Below are 22,980 nucleotides of genomic sequence, written 5' to 3' on the forward strand. Positions count from 1 at the left end.
CGACAGAGGGTGGGGACCTCCCCGAGTGTCCCAGGGTCAGGATGTGGGAGCCTCCCAAGCATGGCCTCTGACTGCCTGGAGGAAACTGGGCTCCTGGGCAAGGAAGCCGCTGCTTCCTGGGGAAACAGGAGAAGGAAACTGTGCTGCCACCAGAGCCCCCTTCCTTGCTTTAGGCAGAAACAGCTGGCTACTTCTGACCAGTTGCAGGCACAGCCTGTGCAGCAGCAGTGGCCTGAAGCCTGGGGTCTTATGTGACACCCCACTGCAGGAGCTGGGGGAGCTCCTGACTTCACAAGTCACCAGGGAGATGTCTTTAGTGCACTGGCCTTCTGTGACTTGGCCTAGCAGCCCTGGGGTGTGGCCAGGCCAGCAGGGCCTCGGGGACTCCGCTGAGCAGGTGTTCTCAGAGCAGGGTACCAGAGCGCCTCCAGGGGCGCAGTCTGCTAGAGTGGCAGGACGGAAGCTGCCGCTGCAAGGTCCTCAATCTTTTTGACTTTTGGCTTCGGCATCGAAGGAGGAGCCATCTAGGACCTTGTAACTGGATGTCAAGAACCACTCAGGAGACAAAGACATACCCCAGGCAAACACCCAAGATTTGCTGGGACTTTCCTATCAGCTTGCATCCTTGGCATTTCCCAGGATCATGTCCCTGGAGGGAACTGACGTCTGCCTGGGAGGGAGGAGTTGGGAGTTGCACTGGCCTAGGGAGGAGAGCCTCCTGCCATTTGGAAGGACCCCGAGGGGCGAGCCCCAGGAACACCATGGCCACCTTCAAGTCCAAGGACTGCCCAGAAACATCCTGTTTGAATCATCCCCTCTCTTGCCTGGGCTGCCTGCCATGTTGTTTGCTATTTTTAGCTCCCTGATGAGGAAGGAAATGGCTGCCTAGTCTTCCACCTGTGAGACCCAAGGCTCCAAAGCCCCCTGATTCCTGACTGGGGAGACGCTGCCCCAGCGAAAGAGACAATCAGCTGATTCAGATGGTTTTATATTTAGCTGATGGTTCAAAAGTATGAACGGAGCACGAAGATGAGAGAAAGGGGATGTGAGGGCCTCTTGCAGGGGCGGGGAGGCAGCAGGAGGGCAAGGTCTGCCTGCCTCTCAGAAAGCAGAGGCAACTTCTGACTGCTCACACACCTACTGGAGCTCTGGAGCTCAAGAGCGACAGCCCAGAGCGGCCAGTCTAGGACGAGACTGAGCACCAGCATTCCCAGGGCCCCTGGCTGTAGCCGGAAGGGGATTACTTACCGGGAGTATTCAGCAGGTTGGCTCTGCCAGGGGTGGGCACCTGAAGCTCTGAGTGGCTGACCCGGAGGTCAGGGCCATCCAGGGGGCCTGGGTCATCCGTCTGGCCTGCAGGGGAGGAAGCAATTTCTGCCAACACCTCTAGATCCTTCAGGATAACCTGGGGAGAAAAACAAAGGATGAAGGACAAGGGCCTCTGGAGAGCTGTGGCTGGAGACAGAGAGCTGCCTCCGGGGGGCGGAGAGGGGTCTGCAGAGGGTGACAGGCTGGTGAAAGCCGGCAAGACTATGGCTGTTAATAGTGCTCAGAAAGTTCTGCAAAAGAAAGGATTGAAGAAAACACAGGCGAAGATGGGGGCAAGTGGAAGAAAGAAGCCGGAGTCAGGAGCATGGGAGTAAGCTTTCCCATGACCACTCCTCTCTAGTCCCCCAAGCAGGGATCTGAGAGGTCCCGGAAGATGTGGGACTCAGGCACCGGCGTGCAGCCCATGTGGTGTGTGTCCCTGGGCTCCTGGGCTGGCCATGCCCCAAGGTTAACCCTGTGAGGGACTGACAGTGCTCACTAGGCCATACGGCTAGTGTGTTGGCCACAGCTCGGCCCACTATCTGGCCACAGAGCAGATTCTCCTCCAAGAGGTGACTCCAGGCTACCCTCTACAGTCAGAACGGGACTCTGGGCTCCACGAAGGGGGACTTCCTCCTAGACATGTCGTTCAATTCTCAGCTGCCTCCCTGATGGTCATACACAGGCCTGATCCCCACCTGCCGCGTTCTTCCAGGGAAGACACAGAGGTGAGCACGGAGAACAGCTGGGCGTGAGCGCCGGTCGGTGATGTGTGTCACAAGGTTCCCCAGGGTTGCTTCAGAACCCAAAGCCCCCATGCCCTTCGAGGCTGCCTGCGCCCGCACAGCACTCATCCCCTCCTGCTCTTGCCGCACATCCACAGCCAGCAGGGCGCTGAGCACGCTGCAGGGAGGCTGCCTGCCCCTTCCCTCCCCCGACTCCTCTCTGCTCACAAGAGGAACATGCCTGGCCTAGCACACGTGTGCCCCCAGGACTGTCCGTGGTGCTCGGTGGGTGCCTGCTGGGCACGGACAGGTGACTAGGGACAGATGAATTGCCACGGCAACCACAGGCTTTGGTCCTGGACCTGTGGCAGTGACACAGAGCACCCGTGGCTGGGGTCACAGTGGGGTGGGGGGGTGGGTCGTGTGTACCAGGACAGACCAGCTGGCTGGAATATGGTGACAACAGTCAAGATAAAGCTACTGCAGGGCTTTTTATGGGATGGTGAAAATGTTCTGGAGTTAGATAGTAGTGATGGTCACACAACCTTGTAAATACGCTAAAAACCACTCAACTGTATATATTTTTTAAAAGACTTAAAAAAAATTATTTAAGAGAGAATGAGAGAGAAAGAGAGAGAGAGAGAGAGCAGGAGTGGGGGGCTGCACGAGGGAGAAGCAGGCTCCCTGCTGAGCAAGGAGCCCAACGTGGAACTTGATCCCAAGACCCTGGGATCATGACCTGAGCTGACGGCAAACTCCTAACCTACTGAGCCACCCAGGTGCCCTGAAGTGTGTATTTTAAAAGCGCAAATTTCATCTTAAAAAAAAAAAAAAAAAAGGACAAAGCTACTATCCTCTCCTCGTAGCTTCAGAGTGGTTCCTGTCTCAGTGCAAGTGACCTGCCAATGTGTCCTCCTGCCTGGCCCTGGCCATCACTTCTGGTATCGTCTCTGTCAGCCCTGGCCCCAGGCCTGCTCCCAGCAGCACAGCGTGCCCAGCACTCAATTGTCCCACAAGCCCACGGTGGTTTTGTTCCCCATCCTGCCATGCTCCAGCCTCCTTCGGGCTGGACGCAGCGCTCACTCACACACACGTCACCGCCCACGCCTAACTGCGTCCTTTCCATCGCTGCTCCCCAGCTCTCCGCACCGCCGGGGTGCCCCCCCACCCCGGAGTGCCAGCCACTGTGCTGGGTGCCGGGGCCACAGGGGAATCCAACATGCCTCTGCCCACGGCCCAGCAGGGAGACCCATGCTCGCCTGGCCTCTCCTGCACAGGTATGTGTAATTTTGGAACATTCTGACCACCGGGTCTGCAGGGGACGGATCCATGCTGGCTGAAGATCGTGGCGGCTAAGCGGCCTAGACAGATGGCAGCAATGAGCGCGCTCCTGTGCCCAGGCCAAGAGCTGGGGGCCTGGTAGGGTGAGGCTCAGGAGCCGCGAGGCCCCAGCCATCTGCTCTCCAGGAAGCTCTCTACTTCGGTGGTGGTGGCAGAAGTGGACACCGGAGGGAGGGTTGGGCTGGGGGAAAAGTCAGCCAGGGGCGACAGCACCGCGTTCCACGGAGACAGTGGCCTGAGCACAGGCCATGCACTCAAGATACTCAACCGTCCAAGCAAGTCACGGTCTGAAGGGCAGGGAGGTGAGGTGAGAGCGACTAACTCAGGGCCTGCCTCAGAAAGTTAAACAGAGTCACCACACTTCGGCCCCCAGTGTCTACCCAAGAGGACCGAAAACGTGTCCACCCAGGACTCACACAGACGCGTTTGCAGCACCAGTGTTCATCACGGCTAGGAAACGGAAACAACTCAAAGGTCCTGACACTGATTCTGATGTGCTTTTTCCTGATACCAGCTGGGGGTGGGGGTCCTACAATTCAACTACAATTCAACTCAGTTCTGACCGGCTGCCTGGAGGGAGCGGCAGACCCCGTAGGGTGAGGGCTCAGTCCTATGAGACTGCCTTTCCCTCCCCTCCCCCCGGCTTTAGGTGCCAATCACAAGGCCAGGATGTCGCTTGTGCTTCTGATGACTGGCTACAGAGCAGAGGTTCCCATGACCCACTCCTTGGGTTTGAGTCCTTTGCTAGAGCGGCTTGCGGTACTCAGAGAAACACTTTACTGACTAGATCACTGGTTTCATATAAAAAGATATAACTCAGGAACGGCCGGATAAAAGAGAGGCACAGGGCACAGTTTGTGCAAAGGAGCCCAGAGCTTCATACTCCCTGGGGTATCACTTTCCCCAAATCTCCAGATGGTCACCAATCCGGAAGCTCTCCAAACCCCATCCTATCGTTTTTCCAGAGGCTTCATCACATAGGTAGAGCTGATGAAATCCACTGGCTGTTGTCAGCTGGTCCAACCTCCGGGACCCCCTCTCTTCCTTGAACTTGGGTTGGAAGTTCAATGCTCTCATCTCGTGGTTGGTTCTCCTGGCAACCAGTCCCCCATCCTTTTGGGCCTCTATGTTGTCTCACTAACCTAACAAAAGTCACCTATATTATTTTCAACACTCAGGAAATTCCAAGGGTTTTTGGACCTGTGTGCCCAAACGAGGAATGAAGCCCAAATACGCACTGTTCACTGGGTATCACAACAGCACAAACCCAAATGTCTATCAACCGCTAAATGGCTAAGTAGAACGGGGCATATCCACGCGAGGACCCATTATTTGGCAAGAAAAAGAATGAAGTTCTGATACATGCTATAAAACAGATGAACCTTGAAGACATTTGCTAAGTAAGAGAAGCCAGATGCAAAAGGCCACATACTGTACGATCATTCCATTTATGTGAAATGTTCAGACCAGGCAAATCTGTAGAGACAGAGCATAGCCTGTGGCTGCGGGGGGCTGGGGGAGGGAGACATGGGGAGCGACTGCTGGTTGGTACAGGGTTTCTCTCTGGGATGGGAAAAATGTTCTGGGATTAGATAGTGATGTCTGCACAACCTTGTCAAAATAATAAGATCCACTAAGGTGTATATTTTACTTTTTAAAAAGGTTTTTAAAGTTATTCTTACACCCAACATGGGGCTCAAACTCACGACCCCAAGATCAAGAGTTGCCTGCTCCACCAACTGAGCCAGCCAGGCACCCCTAAATTGTATACTTTAAAAGGGCGAATTTTATGGTTGACAAACTGTATCTAAAAAGAGAGAGAATCAAGTCAACCCCAAATTGGTGCCCTAAGTCCCAGTCCAGAGGTACGTGTACAGCAGTTTGCTCTTGCTGTGCCCACAGCCCAAGGTGGTGGGCCTTGCAGACTCTCCACAATCCTGCGCCTAGTTCTGACACCCCAGAAGGCTGAGGGCACTCAGGGAGGAGCCCTGTGTGCCTTCCTCTCCCAGCATCGGCCAGCCCTACTGTGGCCTGGAGCTGCAGGCTGCTCCTCCCCAGGCCGGCTGTGTGGCTGGGCCGAGGCACACATCCCCTTGGTGGCAAATCCTGGCGGTCAGATGTGGCCGGTGAGGAAAGTGCAGGGCAGCTGGGGCCGGGCTGGCACTCAGCTATATCCCGGCCCCACAAGAGCCATAGGGGCCCACACCAGGCTTCTGGCAGGTATTTATTCCCCTACCAGAAAAGATGCTTGTGAAGAACCACCGGCACCTGACAGGCCTGGTCCACCCTCGGAGCAGCCTGGGGGCTAGGCTGCAAGGGCCCAGGAGACCAGAGGAGGAAGCTCTCCTCTCCAGCTAGAATTAACGCCCTCATTAGCTCTCAGTCTCCTAGTGCAGACAGTGACCTGCTCAAGGGATCAGGGAGCCCGCTTCACTGGGCTTTGTGGTCAGAGTCCTGACTCGCAGTCAGTTAACTTCACCCCTCGGACTGCTCCCCCAGAGCCATAAGCACCCACTGTGGGCCAGGGGCTGTGCTGGCTGGAGAGACGAAGAGCAACCGGCCCTGCCTCTCAACACAGTGACCCTGGGGAGGAAGACAGGCAGTCAACAAACACTTACAATGCCACGCATGTGCAGCCTGGCCTGTGGGGAGCCAGAGGCCACAGAAGTACCAGGCGAGTGGTCCGCCAGGGAACCAGGTGCAGAGGGAGGCACGCAAAGCATTCTCTTAACTAGTATCCACTTTCACAGACACGGAGTCCAAGTCACATGGCACGATCCAGGAACCAGATCTTTGATTCAGCTCTGGAGTGGGGCATGGGGTTGGGGTAGGTGTTACACAGCAGACAGCAGGCCCAAAATGGAGTCATTTGGGCTAAATCCCACCACACACCAAGACTTAATATCTATCATAATTGCAGTTTCAACGTTTGGCCAGTCAACAAGGAATTACCTGGTCAGCACTAGTGAGATAATCCTCCTAGCAGACCCCTTCCGGTCCTCTTAGAAAGGTGACCTTGCCTGAAACAATGCATTCTTTGCAAATAATTTTCTCTCTCTGCCCCTTTCTGCCTTTAAAAACCTCTCTTTTCCTACAGCTTCTCTCTATTGCTAGATGGGGATGTTACTGCCTGTTTCACGAACTGGAGAATAAAGCCACTGTGATCTTTAAATTTGCTCAGTTGAACTTTGGTTACTTAACAGAGGGCACAGCCAGAAATGAGGCAAAAGTTAGAGGCAGGGGCAGGTCCACCAAGAGCTATGACCCAGACAAAGAGGTGTGAACTTGGTTTTGCAGGTGATGGGGAGTCTGTTTCCTCACATATGCCAAAAGAGCTTCACCCTCAGAAGGCTGTCATCCTTATAGGAGACACTCCAAGTTCCCCTCCTGTTACGAGATTTTTGGTACCCCAGCTGAGCCTGGTCAGTGGTCCTGACTCAGGGACTGGGCAGGAACACCAACGCATATGTGCCGGGCTCCAGATTTCATTTCTCTACCAAAGAGAAAATCTGCATGGACATCTTTGTACCTCTTCCTCCAGCCCCACTGGAGAGCAGCAGCCAGCAAAAACTGTGTATTTTACATTTTGAATTCTCTTATTTTGGAAAGTTTAACACCAAATGGCAAATGAATGTAAATTATACTTCAGTTGCACAATTAAAGCCGGAGATGTTGTCTACAGGTTCCTTCAATCATCCCAGCCACTCCTCTAGTGCTTACGTATCAGAAGATTTATCTCTGGTCCTTGGGGACTGGCAAAAATCTGAAAGCTAGCCCTGCCTGGGACAATACCACATGTCCCTAACACACGAGAGCGCGCGCGCGTGCGCACACACACACACACACACACAGCACCCTCCTGGTTCTTTCCAATGGGAGTCCGAGAAGAGCACCACAATCTCCTTCAGCCTCCAAGACGCAAAGAGAGGAAGGGGCTGCCAAAAGGTCGGCAAGGAACAGCTTGAAAAAAGAGTGGGGAATCTGTGGGGACCACTCCAGGGCTCCTGTGCCCTGGAATCCAGATGCTGGCGCTCTCCTAGCTGACAGCAAATCCCACGGAGCCCTGGGGGCTGAACTTGAGGCTACGGAGCAATAATCCTGACACAGGCCTAGGCCAGGACTCTGCCTCGGCCCAGGGAGTGTGGAGCAGTCCGGGGAGGCAATGCTAAGGTGGGAGACGGTGCTAGGACCAAGCAACAGGGACCAAGGGAGAGCCGTGTTCTGCCTTCCGGCTGAACCTGGCTTTGAATCTCTGTGCCAGGCCAGCGTTTTGGGTGCTCCCAAAACCAAAACCAAGGGTTTTGGTCTGTGGACAAGAAGGTCTGGGACAAGGACACGGTGACCTCAGCAGCCTTGCTCGCAGGGCACCAGCTCAAGGCCTGGATAAAAGGCCCGCGGCTCGGCCGCTGGAAATGGAGTTCGCCCCCTTCCAAGGAGCAGGCTGGCTGGGCCCAAGCCTACGCTGGCCGGCAGTCCTGGCTCTGAGAACGAGGCAAGGCTCAAAGAAAGCAAGAGGAAGCCGCGCCAATTAGTATGCGCTACACAGCTTTTTGCAAAATGAATATAAAACACTTGTGCTTTCTTTTTGTGTGAGAGAAAGAGGGTGGGGGGAGAGGGAGGAGGAAGAAGGTTATAAGAAAGCAATATTCTGCAGGGGCAGGAGTGCCTGCAGTTGCCATGGCAACAAGCTGGGGGGCGGGGGAGTGGTGGTAGGGAAGGCACATCAGCTGGTCCCGGGTCCTGGTCCCGGAGTGGGGTGAGCTGTGAGCTGGCCATCGGTGGACTGAAAGGCTTGGTGACAACTGGGAGGGGAAAACATCTGACAAAGCAACTCTGAGAGGAAGGCCGTGGTGGGGGAGGTGGTGGTGGGGCGACTACCCTCTGTGGCTTGGGGAGCAAGGTCAAGGAGGCCTAAAGATTCCTGAGCAAGCCCTTGCTTCTAGGAAACTTGACACCGGCCAAGGGCATATTCTGGCGTGGGAGGGAAGTGGCCATCTGGATGGGGCGCCTGCGAGCAGGCACCGCTCTGCACCCCAGCAGGCCACAGGCCGGATCTCCAGGGTGGCGCCGCCTTTCTTCTTTTTATTAGTCCGACCAGGCCCTCCCTGTCCCAACACCTTGTCCACAGAGCAGCCCTGGAAAACCCCTTGCTGTGGGAGGCCCCCTTCTCTCACTCTCCCTGGCTGTGCTTTCACTACCCTGGGAATGGCTGGAGACCCAGCGCTGAACGAGGCCGACTCCCTGGGCAGGGGGTTCCGTCCTGGCCTCCTACTGAGGCTCCTGACTCTGAAGTCCCAGGGCGAAGCAGCTCGCAGATGCTGACTGAACACTTGCTGACCGGCAGCGCCCGGCAGGAAATGGAAGACGCGGATGGGTCTGAGAGCTTCTGCCAAGGGGATGGCTGGAGAGGCCTCCACTTCACTCTACCCACTTATCTCTAAGAAACTTTTGTCACAAGTTTGGCTCGGCCCCTGGTCAGCTGATTAGGCCCCAGATGTCAACTGGCTCAGCCTTCCAGCCCTCGAGTAGGGAAGGAAATCTTCACACTGGGCCCTCTCCAGTCCTAGTCAGAAGGAAGCCGCGAGAGTCTTTCCAAGGGACACAGCTAGGTGCTGGCAGAAAAGGTGAATTCGGGCTAAAGACCCTGGGGGCTAGGGTCTGGCCGGTGCGGGCCACTGCCAACGCTACGTGATGCTTCTGCCCACAGCCATGGGGCCACAGGGTTGTGCCTGAGATCTAGGTCAGGTCAGGCTGCTTCTTATTCTTGGGAAGTGGAGCTGAAAGGAAGCGTGGAAGCACCGAGGCTGGGCATCCCCGGAGCCTTGGGGCCCTCTGCTTCCGGCCACACACAGGCCTGATCGTTTCCTTCACAAGGGGTACAGGCCCAGCGGGTCAGGCCTTGAGTCTCTGACCACATACAGAATGGCTCCTGTGGCCTGTGGAGTCCGCCAAGGAACTGGCCCTAGGAAGTATCCCCTTGGGGGTACTGAGGAAGGCCACGGGATCTCCCACGGGCCCCAGGGCAGTCCCCGGTGGAGCTCTGGAGGAAAGCACCCAGCGGCAGCAGCCCGCACGAGGGCTGGAGGGTCCCGTCCCGGACACAGAAGGCAGCAATCGGGCCCAGCCAGGCCCGGGAAAGGGGTGGGGTTTCCAGAAAAGCTTCTGGCCAGAACGGGGTCAGAGTGGGCCAAGCCCAGCATCTCCTGGGGGTTCGGGGGCGGGTCCCTCAGCCCTGCCTTCAGCAAAAGCAAGGAAAGCACTGCCAGAAATTCAGATTTGGAGGCGGGAGAGGATTGCTTAGGCTCGGATTAGCCTAAGCTCGGATTGCTTAGGCTCCCATTGAGAAAACCACTCTGATTAAAAACCTCTTCGATCTCAGTAAAGCAAAAACAACTTAAAAAAGGAGAACTGTATCTTGTTTTTTGGCCTGACGTTGAACACACGCGAACAGGGATCGAGATTTTTCTTCTCCTCTTTTCTTTTTCCTTCCTTCCTTCCCGTTCCTTCCCTGCATTTTTAATAAACTTTGAAATCCTTCCCTAAGTGCCCAGTTCTGTGCCATATGTGTGGAAGGCCAGCATTTGGTGCTTATAGTTATGGCCCCTGAACAGTGACAGCACGGTGTGGGCTCTGGCTGCTTAAACCGTTCTAACCTCCATCCCTCGGAGGGTAGAGGAGAAGAGAAAGGCCGGCCCTGATAAGACGACTTGGAGGCCCGTTCCCAAGTCCCCCCACTGGGCACCGTCAATCCCGATCTTCCTCCTGGTGATGCCAGCCATCGCTCACTTGCATCCTGCCAGGCCTCCGTCCGGGGATGGGGGTGGGGGGTGCATCGCTCAGCGTTACACATTCTTGCTGAGAGCGGGCCGGAGGCTGGGGAAGGGCCTGCTGTGCTCCAGGCAGCATGGGAACGGAGCGCACACCGTGAACACTCGGTTACCAGGTAATGAGCCGAGGGCCCAGCTGTCTCCGGGCACCCATCCATGGCAACTGGGAGAGCAGCGCCGGGCTCCCCGTCCCCTGCCCTCCACCAGGCCTCTGCTTGACGCCAGTGTACGTGCTGGCGAGGCGCACCGGGCCCCAAGGAGACAGGTGTGCTCTGGCAGGGCTGGGGCCCAACGCAGGTGGGGGGAGGGGCAGCTCACCAGCCATGGCCCCTCCTCCGGGTTCGGAGCACATAGTGGACACAGTCTCTGTCCCTCCAAAGTGTGACAAGGGCTCTGGGAGGGTGTGAGGGCCCAGGACGCTGGGACACACAGAGGGGGTCCTGTGTGATGTGCAGGAGGAGGGGCGGTGAGAGACTAGGCTTCCAGGGGCATCTGAGCTGAGGTCTTGACCAAGTTACTTCCCTCCTTTGGGCCTCGGTTTCTGCTTCGGTGAAGTGGGGGACACAGCAGAGGCCACCCGGGAAGGGTTGCTGTGGAGATGTGCTAAGGTAATGCATGCTCGAGGCTGTCTGGCACAGGGTCTGGCAGGCAGCAAGTGAATGGAAAATACCAGAACCCAGGCGACGAGGCCTGACCTCAGAGAACAATTAAGGAGGTCTGGGTCAAGGCCGAAGCAGCTGGGTTTTAAAAAGCTCCAGAGGATTCTGACAGCGGCTCCTGTGTGGATGGCTCCACTGTGGGGCTGACATCTGGTTACTGGACCTTGACCTTTCTAGGTAAGATTACCGATCGCTTCCTGAGTTCTAGGGGAGAGGGGTGGGGATGGGGGGGGTGGGGGGGTGGAGCAGGCAGTCAGGCCCAGGGCCAGGGAGTGTGCTCACCCCTGCAGGTCACTCAGCCCTGTAGCCTGGCCTCCCAAGAGCCAGCAGCCCTGTCCCAGGGGAAGGCGGTTCCCAACTGGCTTTCCTTTGTGGAATCCCTCCTGTGCTGCTGAGCCCTCTATCAGGGAGGGCCTTATTCTCCCCTCCCGAGCCCCACCTCTGCCTTCCTTGGGAGCCTGGGGCCACCAGGCAGCAGGCCCCTTGCCCCCTGCATGTCCACTGGCTACTGTGCCAGCTTTGGCTTCTCACCTGCACATCAGGGGAAGGAGTCCACCTAGACAGAAACACGACAGACTCTGTGGGCACACAGACCTGCCTTCCCCAGAGCAGAATGCAGCCAGGCCGACTGCGGTTACGTGGGTCCCCCTTCACTTGTGGCCGTCTCAGCAGGCACAATTCTAGAACCATCACCAAGGCGGTCCTCTCTCCTCCCCAGCAGTGATCTGCTGCCAGAACTCCTTTCAGAAGACCAAATCCTTCCAGGACCCCTAGCGGTGACTGCTGGTGCCTCCGCTGGGCTGTGGGTCCGGGCAGGCTTTCCCTGGGGACTGTGAGTACAGCCCTGAGTGTTCCCTGTTGCCCTTCTCCCTGCATGTTCCTCCCTCCTCTCACTCTCTCTCAGAAGCCCCCAAAGGAAGTGGCAGCATCAGCCACAAGGAGAGCCCACAGGAAGAGCCGTGTGGGTGAGCGCCCTGTGTCCTCAGCATGGCCCCGGGGGAAGGAGGTGGGGGGGGGCCGGTGGCTCGGGGAGGCGATGGCAGGCAAGGGCCCTCTCCTGTTCGCGCTGTCCCTGCCGGGACCCAGCTTAGTCCCTAGGCTGGGGGAACTCTCGGCAAGAGGAACCACGTTCTTGGTTGTGGCCACCATGTGGCCCATTGGCTTTCTGGCTGGTATCTGCCCCACAGGCGTGACCTGACTGTAAAGGAATCCTGGGGACTGAGGAGTTGTTTTTGTTTGTTTTGGAGAGTGGAGGCAATGAATGCTGGACTGAAAGGAAAACTGAGGCAGGGATCTCAGGAGGAGGAGCAAACCCCATTCATCTGGGAGACGGTCCACTCCGAGCATGCCCCATTAGTATTCCAGGGAGTGGGGTCAGGACCACACAGAGTCAGAGCTGGACGGGACGAACGCAGAGCAGGCCAACCGCGCTGGATGGAGGCAAGGAGGTGCCGGGGACGTGCCGGGTCCCACGGAGCGCGGGGCAGTGCAGGGCAGAGGCCTGCCCTCCCGGTCCTCTCCAGGCCACTTCCCACACCGCCCCTCCCCGGCCCAGCGGCCAGCACCACTCCTTCGGCATGGGCCCTGGGAGGGTGAATAGCCCAACAAGGCAGGTCAAGGTTCAGTGCTCAGAACCGAAGAGGGGAGAGGGGGACAGCCTGAATGACGCTGTGCCTCCACTTGCCTGGACCCCTGCTCTGCACTGAGGTCAGCTCTTGTGTGCTTTTAGATGTTCTGGAACAGACAAACCCAACTTCTGGCTCCTGGCGGTATGAGCTTGGGCAAGTTACCCTCCTCACACTTGGATGTCCTTTTAAGTCAAACTGGGGATAATGAAAAGCAGCCCAAGAGCACGAGGCCGAGCGGTCACGACAGAAACAATGTGCTCTGAGTAGGGCACCCGCCCCATCAACCTCGCCTTCCGCCCTCTCCGGCTCTCAGTCGCTTCCACGGATGCGGGGGTCTGAGCCCAGCACCCACTGTGGATTCTAAGGGCAGCCAGCAGTGGGGGTGCTGGGTGGGCCATCAGCTCTCAGAGCTGCCCTCAAAGGAAGAGATTGTAATGGCGTGGAAACCCCACTGCTGGGGCAGACACTGAGCGACGGCCCACCCCACTAGCTGCACCTGCCCCCACGCCGCCCCTGGGGACAGGACAGTGCAGCCCCGGCCACCCTGGACCCTGAGTAAGAAAGTGAACCCAGCAGGATGATCTCAGTCTGGGGCCTCTCTCTGGGGGGAGATCCCCTTGGCTAAGGCCTTGTTGCCACTAACTAAATCCCTTTGAAGCAGCGGACCCACGAGACCAGAGTGGTAAGAGTCCCCGGGAAAGGCAAGCCCGGTGAGCACTCTCCTTTGAGAGATTGGAAAACCTCTCCATTTCTCCTAGGACCCAGACCATGAAAACATAAAATTCTCTCCTGTCTCCCCCAAAGTCAGCTGTGTCCCCGCTAAGCTCCAGGACGTGGCAAAAGTGAGAGTCACCCATTGGGCTCCCTGCTCCACGGGTCTGCACGCTCCTCTGGTGTGCTGTGGGGTTGAGGACAGTGAAGGCCCCGGTCGCCCTGGACCAGGGTATGTCACAGCTCTCGCGGGGTGCTTGAAGAGATGCCCTCAATCACTGCCTACAGCCAGCCCGCCACACTGCCTGCGTGGGCCGGCCACACTCTGCACACGGCACATGGGCTCCGGACCTGAAACCGGCCCCTGCTGCCTGTGCAGTCCTCACGGTCCTACCCTGCAGGCTTCCATATTGACAAAAGGCTCACTCTTTTTTTCCGCTTGTACATCATGAGCCATCAACTCCCCTCAGCAATCTCTCCTCACCAATCCTTGGAGCCTAGGGGACTGGAGGGGGGGCATTTCTCCCGGGATGAGAAACTCTGCTCTGAAGCATTAAGGACACCTCAGCTCCAAGAGGTGAGAGGACTCTGCGTGAGCTGGCTCTGGAGGCCCCAGGGGAGTGTGTGCCCTCTGGATCTCCATGGACCCTGAGGCTTGCTTCTGGGCAACTGGCTCAGAAGCCGCGGAGGCCCTCTGCAGATGATGCTGTCCCTCCTCTCTCCCCGGAGCCAGGGCAGCAAGCACCACCCTTCCACCTGTGATGCTGCACACAGCCCACTGACTTGGGCTGGGGCCGCTGGCGGAGGGGGGTGGGGAAGGGGAAGATACAGAGAGGGGTGCTGGTCCTACTGCTCACTGCCTTCCTCTTGGTCATCCTATGGCTGGAGATGGACAATGAGCTCCCAAAGAAGCCCGCCTACCCGGCCATCCGCATGGGGTCTGTGCAGTCCTAAGACAGGCAGGGAGACAGAGGACAGAGGACAGAGGACAGAGGACAGAGATCGGCTTCTGTTCCGGCTTTTGCAGCTGAGCTGGGACAGGAAGGATGTGGGAAAAAAGCAGAGCCCACCTTCCTGATTTCCGTGTGTATCATCGCCATGTTGACAGAAATGAGTACCGGCATCAGAGGAGCTAGAACACGTGTTCACATGTGTCGTGTGTTCTATACCCATGACCTCATTTAATACTCGCCTGGGGGGCCACACCTAGGCGGGGGCCTCTCCCATTATTCTCGGTTTTCGGATAAGCAAACTGGGGCTCAGCGAGACCAGCTCATTGGCTCAAGTTCAAGGTTAACCAGCTTCTGAGTAATGAGCCAGGACCAGACTCTTGGACTGCCAGCCCCAAAACCCGTGTTCTTAAACCACTGCACTGTCACCTGGGGAGAAAATGTTACTGAAAAGGGATGCCACTCAAAATCACGACAAAATTTAAAATACTGAAAATAAGTTTCATGATGAGTAAGACCTACAAAAAAGGCTTGAAGGCTTTACAAAATGACTTACAGAAAAGGGCTAAGCCTGCACCTGGGTGGGAGCGTTCCACAGTTTACCTCACGGCTCGCTCCCGGCACTGTATGTCCTATGGGTTTGGACAGATGGAGACCAGTGGACGCCAGCTTTACACCCCGAGGGTTCTGGATGCAGGCTGAGAGGCAACGGTGCTTGGGGGTGAGGACTCAGGGTGGTCCCAAGGCCCCTCCAGGACCGGCCACACCTTCAGGGACATTGAGAGGAGCCATCCTGGGGCTCACGGGTGGAGCTCGCGCAGGCAGCTGCAGGCTTGGAGGTAGCCGACAGCTGGCATCTTGCGGACAGGGGAAGAAGCAGGCCCACCTCCCTACCAGGGTCTGGCAGGAAGCTCCGAGCACCTACATTCCATGCTGTGGAAAACAGGGTTGCATTTTCTCTTAAAAACATGTAATTGCATCTCCAGCTAATGGGAGGATTTCTTGTCTGGTGCCAAGAATTTTAATTGGACACCTGCAAATTCTTTCTGACAAAAGGGATTTTCAGAAGAAGTGTGCAAGGAGCAGGCGATACTGAGGAAACAGCCACTTATCCTGAATGACGGAAAAGCACAATCAACTGAGGGGGCCAGAAGGGCGTGGACTACCAAACATCACTGGAGAAGAATTGAGTGACAATGACAGGCAAGACACCCCAGCAGGGCCACGTGCCAACGGGGCCACGGAACATGGTGGGTCTCTGAGGCTCTGCCCCTCCTTGCGCCCAGCTTGAGTCTCAGGAACACCTGGGCACACTCTTTTTCCTGAGGCCAGCGACTCTCACCAAGGGTGAGAAGCATTTGAGTTTATCACAATCAAACTGGGAGAGAAAAGTATTTGCGTCGGAATGTCCCCGGTCCTCTTTGCGTATTCAAAGAGCTTCTTCAAATCGATAAGAAAACAGACAAAGGGTCTGGGAGCTGAAACTTCTGTAGGGTATCCCCAGCTCTCTCCACACTACCTGGAGAACTGTTCTGAAGAACTTGTGGAACAGGAGAAGGCAGCCAGAAATGGGGCCGCTGACTTACCAGACACAAGCTCCCTACCTCCCTGCGGCTCTGATGGCCGGGACCAACACCTGGGGGAAGGCAGGCCCGATGGCTGAGCGAATGAAAGGATGGGCTTTGGAGTCACACAGATCTGGTTTTGAGTTTGGCCTCACACCTCCTATAGCTCTTGTGAGGGGCTTCACCTCCCTCACTCTGAATTTTCCGAACTGGGAGATGGAAACAGTAATGCCTTCCCCGCAGAACTGTCCAGGGTTCCCCAGATACCCCGAATCAAGCACAGTTCCTGGCATAGGAATGACTTCATCATACAAGCTGTGGTTAAGAATCATCCAAAACAGTGGGATAACCTGAGCTTGGAGGCCCTCGGCTAGATGTAACACTGTAGCTAAATTCTGTTCGTGAAGGAATCTCCTTGAGGCCATCGATAGGAAGAGGCCTGTCCCCACCAGTCTGGCTGTGATCTGATTTGACTGAATGGGCTTTCAGGGTCTTAAACCTCAGGGAGCTCTGATGTGAAATCAGGACTGTGTTTGGAAATACTGGGAAAACCCACCAAAGAGTGATTTCTAGATACCCCAGAAAGGAAGCTCCAGGAGAAGGGAGAACTTTGTGTTGTTCATGTTGTATTTCCATTGCCAAGAACACAGTATGCCCTCAAGGTTGCCAAAGAGATGGGTAGGGGACACTTAGGAATGGGAGCTGGTGAAGAACCAGGATGGGGCAGAAGCAGGACTCACCACCGATTATCCTGGCCGCCAACTCCCTCCCCTGGAGAGATGGGAAAGCAGGGACTCGCTGCTCCTGTTACGGCAACAGCCCCCCTTCAGCCCTGCGACTGTCCCCAAGAGCTGCTGCAATCCTTTCCCAGCAGGAGCCCGCAAGATATGCCCAAAGCTCCAAGAACATTTGGCACTTCAGCAAATCGAGTTTCCACAGCCGCAACCCGAACAGAGCTGTTTAATGGACTGCATCTCCTCCCGCTCCCCGTAAATGCACACGCACACAGAAACCCGTCACGAGTAAAGAACTGGATGGGATTAAACAACTCAATTTAAAGGATTGAAAACTCAGCTGCTTCCAGTGAAGTCCTAGGGAAGGAACCAATCAGCAAAGTTCTGCTCTTCCTTTCTGTACTGAAATGAGGGCTGTGACTGTGCAGTGAGTCACCCCTAACTCAGCCAGAACCAGGCTGTGTCCTCCTGGGCCCCACACTGCAATGGGGAGCAGAGGGGAAGGCAGAGAGACCATGAGTGCGTGCGTGTGTGTGTGTGTGCGTGCGCGCGCACGTGAGCGGGACAGCCAGGAGGGGTCAAGGGCAGATGCTCAGATCATCTGTTTTGGGTTTTTCTGGAAATGCGAGTACCTCAGAGGACAGAGAGGTAGACACTTGCCTGTGTGCATCGCTTTTCAGCTCAGGTCCAAGAAAACAAATTCAGGCTGCAGGAAAACTACCCTGGGCCCCACACAGCCTGGTACCAGCCTCAGGCGCCTCATGCACACAAAGCGGTGAGCGGTGAAACCCACCCCCGCCCCGCCCAGCCCCGCCCGCCAAGATCTTGTCCCCTCTCATGTTCCCAATGGGCAGTGTGGATTCCCATGGCCACCGCCTGATGGGGCACACATAGCTCTGCCTGGAGCCCACAGCTGCCCACAGCCCAGAAGGGGGAAGGAGAGGGAGCAGTCAAGGCCCACTTGTCCAGCATCTGACAGGCAGCAGGAGCTGGCATGGGGAGAGAGAAGGGATGCTATCCTGGTTGATGGCAACCCCCAGGGGCAAATCCTGTCCCTTGGCTGGGAGGCTAGGGAGTCCTGAAAAAGAACTGCCTTAGCCTAATTGCACAGAATGGAACGCCGCTGAGAATGGGTGGTGACAGGTGGGGGCTCCCGTGGACGGCTGAAGGACGCAGGACCCAGCTCTCTTTCCCCCTCTCTGGGCTAGCCTCCCCCTTCTGCTCTTGATGACCCCAGCAGAGCAAAGCTTAAAGGGATAATTTCAAACCAGAAGGCAGAATGAGGTCTGGGTGAAATGAACAGAGCCAGAGCTCCAGAGGGGCTCACGCTGTCGGCCCGGCACTCGGCATCTTCCAAGGGTCAGGTCACCCTCACAGCCATGTGCTGCACTGCCCCACTGCGCAGAGAAGGAACTGGACGGGTAGAGTCGTGAAGCGATTTAACTCATAGTCAGGCAGCTAAGTGGGACCAGACGTTGCCTTCGGGAGCCCAGGCCACAGCTGAGACGCCCACCACCACATCCCCGCCTTCTACGGACGAGCCGGATCCCCCCGAGGCTGGTGTTCTGCCCATGCACGGAGCCGGTGCTCTTGACAAGGGCTAGTGGAGGAAGTCCTTGTTCCCGAAGCCAAGAGCATTAAACATGGCTTTCCCTGGAAGCAACGCACTTTACCAGATAGGAAGAGAGCAAATCTGGGGATGCCGATTTAAGAAACAACAGAACGAGCACCGCTCATCGACCAGGTCCCATCGGCCCTCAAAAGGGGAGGCCAGGCAGCCGAGCACAGACGGCAGGGGGCACAGGGGACCTACCTCGTCGGATTCATCCGATAGTGTCTGCAGCAGGATGGGGAAGAGGCTGTCAGTATGCCGGAACATCTGCAGAGCAGAGAAGGCAGCTGCCTGTCAGCTCCCACTGCTCCACCACTGGATTTAGCACGCACGGGGTCTCGCTACCCTGCACAGACCACCCCACGCCCTCCCGGGACTCCTCCAGCAGCTGTCACTCCTCTGCCTGCCTGGGGCTTTCTAGTACTGCACTGATCAGAAGCCTGCCAAGAACGAGGCAGGCCCTGAAAATCAAGGTGGGCCCCGAAACAGGCCCCAGCCTGGAAGGGCCTCTGGGGCTGACGGGCCCTCGGACTCACCTTCCGCGGAGTCTTGATATAGAGGTGGTACAGCCACTTCAGGACGGCGATCCTGGTCATCATCCCAATGGCCATGTCGCTGAGGTGGCAGTTGAGGACCTGCACGATGCCATCGAGGTGGAGGGTGACTGGGGCCCTCTCGGTGCTGTGGGCAAGATTAGGGAGGAAAGCCAGGTTGAAGCCACTGGAGCTGGTCCGCCAAGGCCACAGCGCTGAGAACCGCACTCCACCTCCCTCTCCTGGGCGCGGTGGTCTGGGGCGGGCAGGTGGTACCCTCCCGGCATGGGTCCCCGAGGGCTGGCTTCATCCCCTCGGCCTTCCTCCTTCCTCTCTAAGGCCGGAGCCTTGACAACCACCCATGGGGGAAGAGGGCCAGTCTGCTGCGTGCGCGCCCGCCTCCCCAGCACGAGCCTGGCCTGGACAGGAGAAAACCTATCTGATGTCACGGACCTGGGCCCCATCAGCCCTCAGGGCATGGAGTCCAGACCCTCAGATGATAAAATCAACCCGCCACCTTTGGCCAGTCCCGGGGAGAGTCCTGCAAGCAGTCTGAGGAGCCAACAGGCTTTTCACCAGGCAAACGAAGAACATTTCTCAAGTAAGGACAGGGTCGTGGCTTTAGGTCTCGCCATCCCCCAGGCCATTTGGCACGGGGCCTGGCTCACTTGAGAAGCCATGAGAGATGCCTGTGAAGCTGTAACTGAGCAGGGGAAGAGGCAACACAGCCTCTGCCTCTGAGAAACAGAGCTTGTTCCGACTGTGCTTTGCTCCGGCGGGACACAGGCTCCCAGGCCCAAAGCCTCGCTGGTCTCCAGGGAGAGAGAAGCCCTGCTGAGCAGCCCTGAGAAGGCTGGGTGCCGCTGGCTCGGTGACGGACACAGTCCTCAGCCCCAAGGCAGAGGATGGAGTTCTTGGGGATGGGGACAGCACGGGCAGAGAACCTCAGGCTATTAGGGAGGGCTCTCTTCCTGCGACAAGTCGTACCATATTTTGCCCAGAGGTGTCATGACAGGTGCCACCCAGGGCTGCCTTTCCCGAGGACCCTGGCCAGGCAGGTCTGCTGCCCGTCGGTACAAAGCGGTCTCGCGTGGTATTCCTAGGCTGCTCAATTATTCATTTGCAGCAGGAACTCGATGCCTGCGCTTCCCTGATTCGCCCGCAGCTTCTCTGAAGCTCATTTGATGTGAATCCCTAAAGGGACCCGCTCTCAGCTCTGGAACTGCTCAGCGGAACTTCTCTTTAGTATGGTTTGATGACTCCCCGTGGCGCTCGTTCCAGGGGTGACAGCGGGCACTCCTGTCCTCTGGTAGCCAGAGGGGCTGGGCATGCTGAGCATCTAGCTGGGCTGCCCCTGAGATGTCCCCAGGAGTCATATGGCCGGAAGTTCTGGGGGCTTCTGAGAATATCCAAACATCTAGATTCTTTGGAAGCCTAAGACAGATGGGGAAACTAAGGCACAGACAAACAAGTTCAGGATGGCAAACACAAGTTCCCAGCCAATCTCTTCACCAATTCCTCTCTTACTCTGTCTGACAGAAACAGAATGTGAGCCACAGATGGAATTTCACATTTTCCAGTTTTGTACTAACAAGTAACAAGGAACAGGTACAATTTTAATGATATACTTTTGATGAATCTAACATACCCAAACAGTAGCACTTGAACATGGGATCAACATATAAATCAACATACATGACATTCATAGGATACTTCATGTCCTTTTCTGTGTCCTAAGTCTTTGAAATCCAGCGCATGTCTCACCCCAACAGCACACCTCTGTTCAGACCAGCCACACGGCATGTGCCCAGCGGCCCCACGACAGCAGCTACCACCACAGACGACACAGCGCACAGTGTCCAGCTAACGAGCTCCCTATGGCTTCCAGAGCATTCCTCTTCTCTTATTACTTCCTAGACACTCCCTCCACTCCTACCAGTGACCAGGACTTACTGTCTCATCTCTTAAGTCCTACTTTTCCCCACCCTGATGGCCTCCTACCTGGCTCCTTCTGGAGTATTGTAGCTCTTCTCCTTGAGAAGCTGGAGAAGTTCCAGAAGCATACCTGCAACCCGAGGCCTTAACGTGGGAGGAGGTCGGGAGGCTGTGAGGAAGGAGCGGAAGCCGCCCCGTCCCGGCCTCTTCCTTCCTCACCTGGTGAGCCCCCGGTCCACAGTGAGTCCCTTTCCCTCAAGTGCTGCAGGACACTCCAGCTGCCACACGGGGCCCAGGGTGCCAGGAGGACCCTGTGCCTTGCACGCCACCACCACTTTCTTAGCCGAAATGGAGCCCGTGGGAGCCAGGCCTTGTTTCCACTCCCTGGGGGAGTCAGAACTGTACTGGGCAGCGAGGAGTCGTGGGGAGGAAGGCAGCGCCAAGCCCAGCTCCCCGACCTCCACCCTGTATGTCAGGCCCAGAGGGTCCCCAGTCGGGAAGCGGTAGCACCAGCAGTTTGAATGTGAGAAGCTGAAGTCTAGAGTGGCCTCGTCCACCACACTCCACCGCCTCCTAATAGGCCAGGCTTGGCAGAGTTTCCATTTCCAGAGATTCCATTTCCAACTGGCCCCTGGCAGAGGCAGCAGGACGGCAGCCCCTCTGCGGGCCGGCCACGCCCTGGCCAGTCAGGCCTGGCAGCTCCACGTACCAGAGTCAGAAAGAGGTCATCACATAGGCTTTTCAATATATCTTCCTATCAGTACAGTAGACAAAGTCTCTGTGTGGGGCGACAGAGGAATCCGGGAAAGCGTGGTCTGACCTGTGTTGGGGGGGGGGGGGGGGCGGACGCCAGCGGCCCAAGGAGGGCTCCAAGATGCGAGATGGTCCCTGGGGCAGCTGGACTCCTTGCTTTACGGGGGTCCCTGGCTTCACTTCTGGCCAGCTCAGTGTGTCTACTGAGGGACGAAGCAAGGGCCAGCCCTCGGTGGCATCCCCTCAGGCGGCCCTGTGTCAAGGCCAAACGATGAAGGATTTCATGGAGCTGGTGTGCGTGAAATGGCACATTCTGTGCCCTGACATTCTCCGATCTCCCCCACAGCCAAGCTCCCCAGACATGGGCACCTTCAGATCGCGGGCAAGGCAAGAAGAGCACGGCTGAGAGGGACCTCGTGGTTCATGTAACTGGATCCTTCCATGCACGGATGAGACAGCACGGGACCTGCTCAGGGCCACGCAGCCATGGCCTGAAAACCTGCTCCCTTAGCTGGACACACTCTGTCTGGGTCTCATGTCCCCTAGCTGGCTGGAGGGGAAGCTCATGGGACGCAGGCTCACCCCAGGGCACCAGGGAAACTGGTTTTCGTGCCTGGGAAGGATCCCACTAGCTGCCGAGGAGGCTGCTCTCAGCTGCTCGGCTGGGTGGGGCCGGCTGCTGTGTGCTGGGCCCCCCCGCCGTATGTTCTGCGGGAAGCCGAACCCTGTGGGAACTCGGGCCCTTCTTCCAGAGGGCAGGCTGCATGGTGTGCTCGGCTGCTGAGCTGCTGCTGGCCTGGAGTCGGAGATGGGGTGGCCTCCTCTCTGGCTTGCCTTACCCAGAGAGCAGAAGGGAGCTCTCTCCCAGTTTAAAGCATATTTCTGTGTTGGTTCCAAAAAGTCTAGACTAGTTACTCCTGGGGGCTTCGGAGTTATTTCAAGGTGTCTGCAAAACTCCATTTCCACTGCGTGTTTTCTCATAAAGCATCTCATAACTCATGTCTTACACATATATGTACTATGTTTTCCAAATGCATGGCACTACTGTGGCTGTTAAAATACCGACCCATAAAATAATGCTTCTGATACTACTAATAAATAACGATAAATTCCAGTGGTTCTCTCTGGGAGGTGGCACTTCATGTCTGTAATGTCTAATTCTGTTAGTACCTTTGTATGGTACTCATATGGTACATCGCTAATCGAACTAGAAGAAAAGTTAATAATAAAAGATCATTGTTTCTGAACTCAACACTGGTTTTTCATAAAGTGTCTTTACACCTTCTTTTCAATGAGCAGATGCTAAAAGTTGGGAAGCACTGAATTCCAGATCTTTCTACCTGCCTTTCTGCAGCCAGCTATACCAGGAGACCTATGCCGAATGTCACGGAGGACACCACGGCCCTCGACGAGGCCCAGGGCATCAGAACGGACGCCGGTGCACACGGTAATACGTGTCCCGGGCTCCTGTGTCCAGCTCCCAGGCAGCGGAGTAAGGGAGGCTGACATGCAAAGCTTCTCTAACTCTCCCAGTGCGACCAATAAAGGTGGGCTTGGGAGGCAGACCGGCCTGGCTTGAGAATTCCAGTTTGGCCAGTAAGGAGTTGAGTGACTCTGGGCAAGAAGTTAAACTCTCTGGGCCTGTTTCATTTGTAAAATGGGCAGAATGATGAGGTTCTCATTATAGTAACTGTTGTGA

General features: G+C 56.6%; 1 protein-coding gene and 1 long non-coding RNA gene across 3 annotated transcripts in view; one reads left to right on the plus strand and one right to left on the minus strand.

Moving 5' to 3' along the window:
* The window catches only part of VAC14 (VAC14 component of PIKFYVE complex), a 98,991-nt gene that overhangs the window by 49,311 nt on the left and 26,700 nt on the right, over positions 1-22,980 (minus strand). Inside the window, exons 11-13 of the mRNA XM_082712221.1 lie at positions 18,597-18,741; positions 18,262-18,327; positions 1,249-1,405 (exon numbers count right to left, since the gene is read on the minus strand). Of these exons, the coding sequence (XP_082568347.1) occupies positions 1,249-1,405; positions 18,262-18,327; positions 18,597-18,741 (368 nt within the window). The remainder of the gene's footprint in view (positions 1-1,248; positions 1,406-18,261; positions 18,328-18,596; positions 18,742-22,980) is intronic.
* Positions 10,204-22,533, plus strand: LOC309853809. 2 transcript variants are annotated; one of them, XR_014305961.1, is made up of 4 exons: positions 10,204-11,037; positions 11,582-11,692; positions 20,133-20,201; positions 21,628-22,533. It is a non-coding gene; the product is annotated as an uncharacterized lncRNA (long non-coding RNA). The 2 variants fall into 2 exon arrangements; XR_014305962.1 differs by lacking the exon at positions 20,133-20,201 and having other exon boundaries at positions 10,487-11,037.

Source organism: Mustela nivalis (assembly GCF_964662115.1).
Source record: "Mustela nivalis genome assembly, chromosome: 18".
Classification (NCBI taxonomy): Eukaryota; Metazoa; Chordata; class Mammalia; order Carnivora; family Mustelidae; genus Mustela; species Mustela nivalis.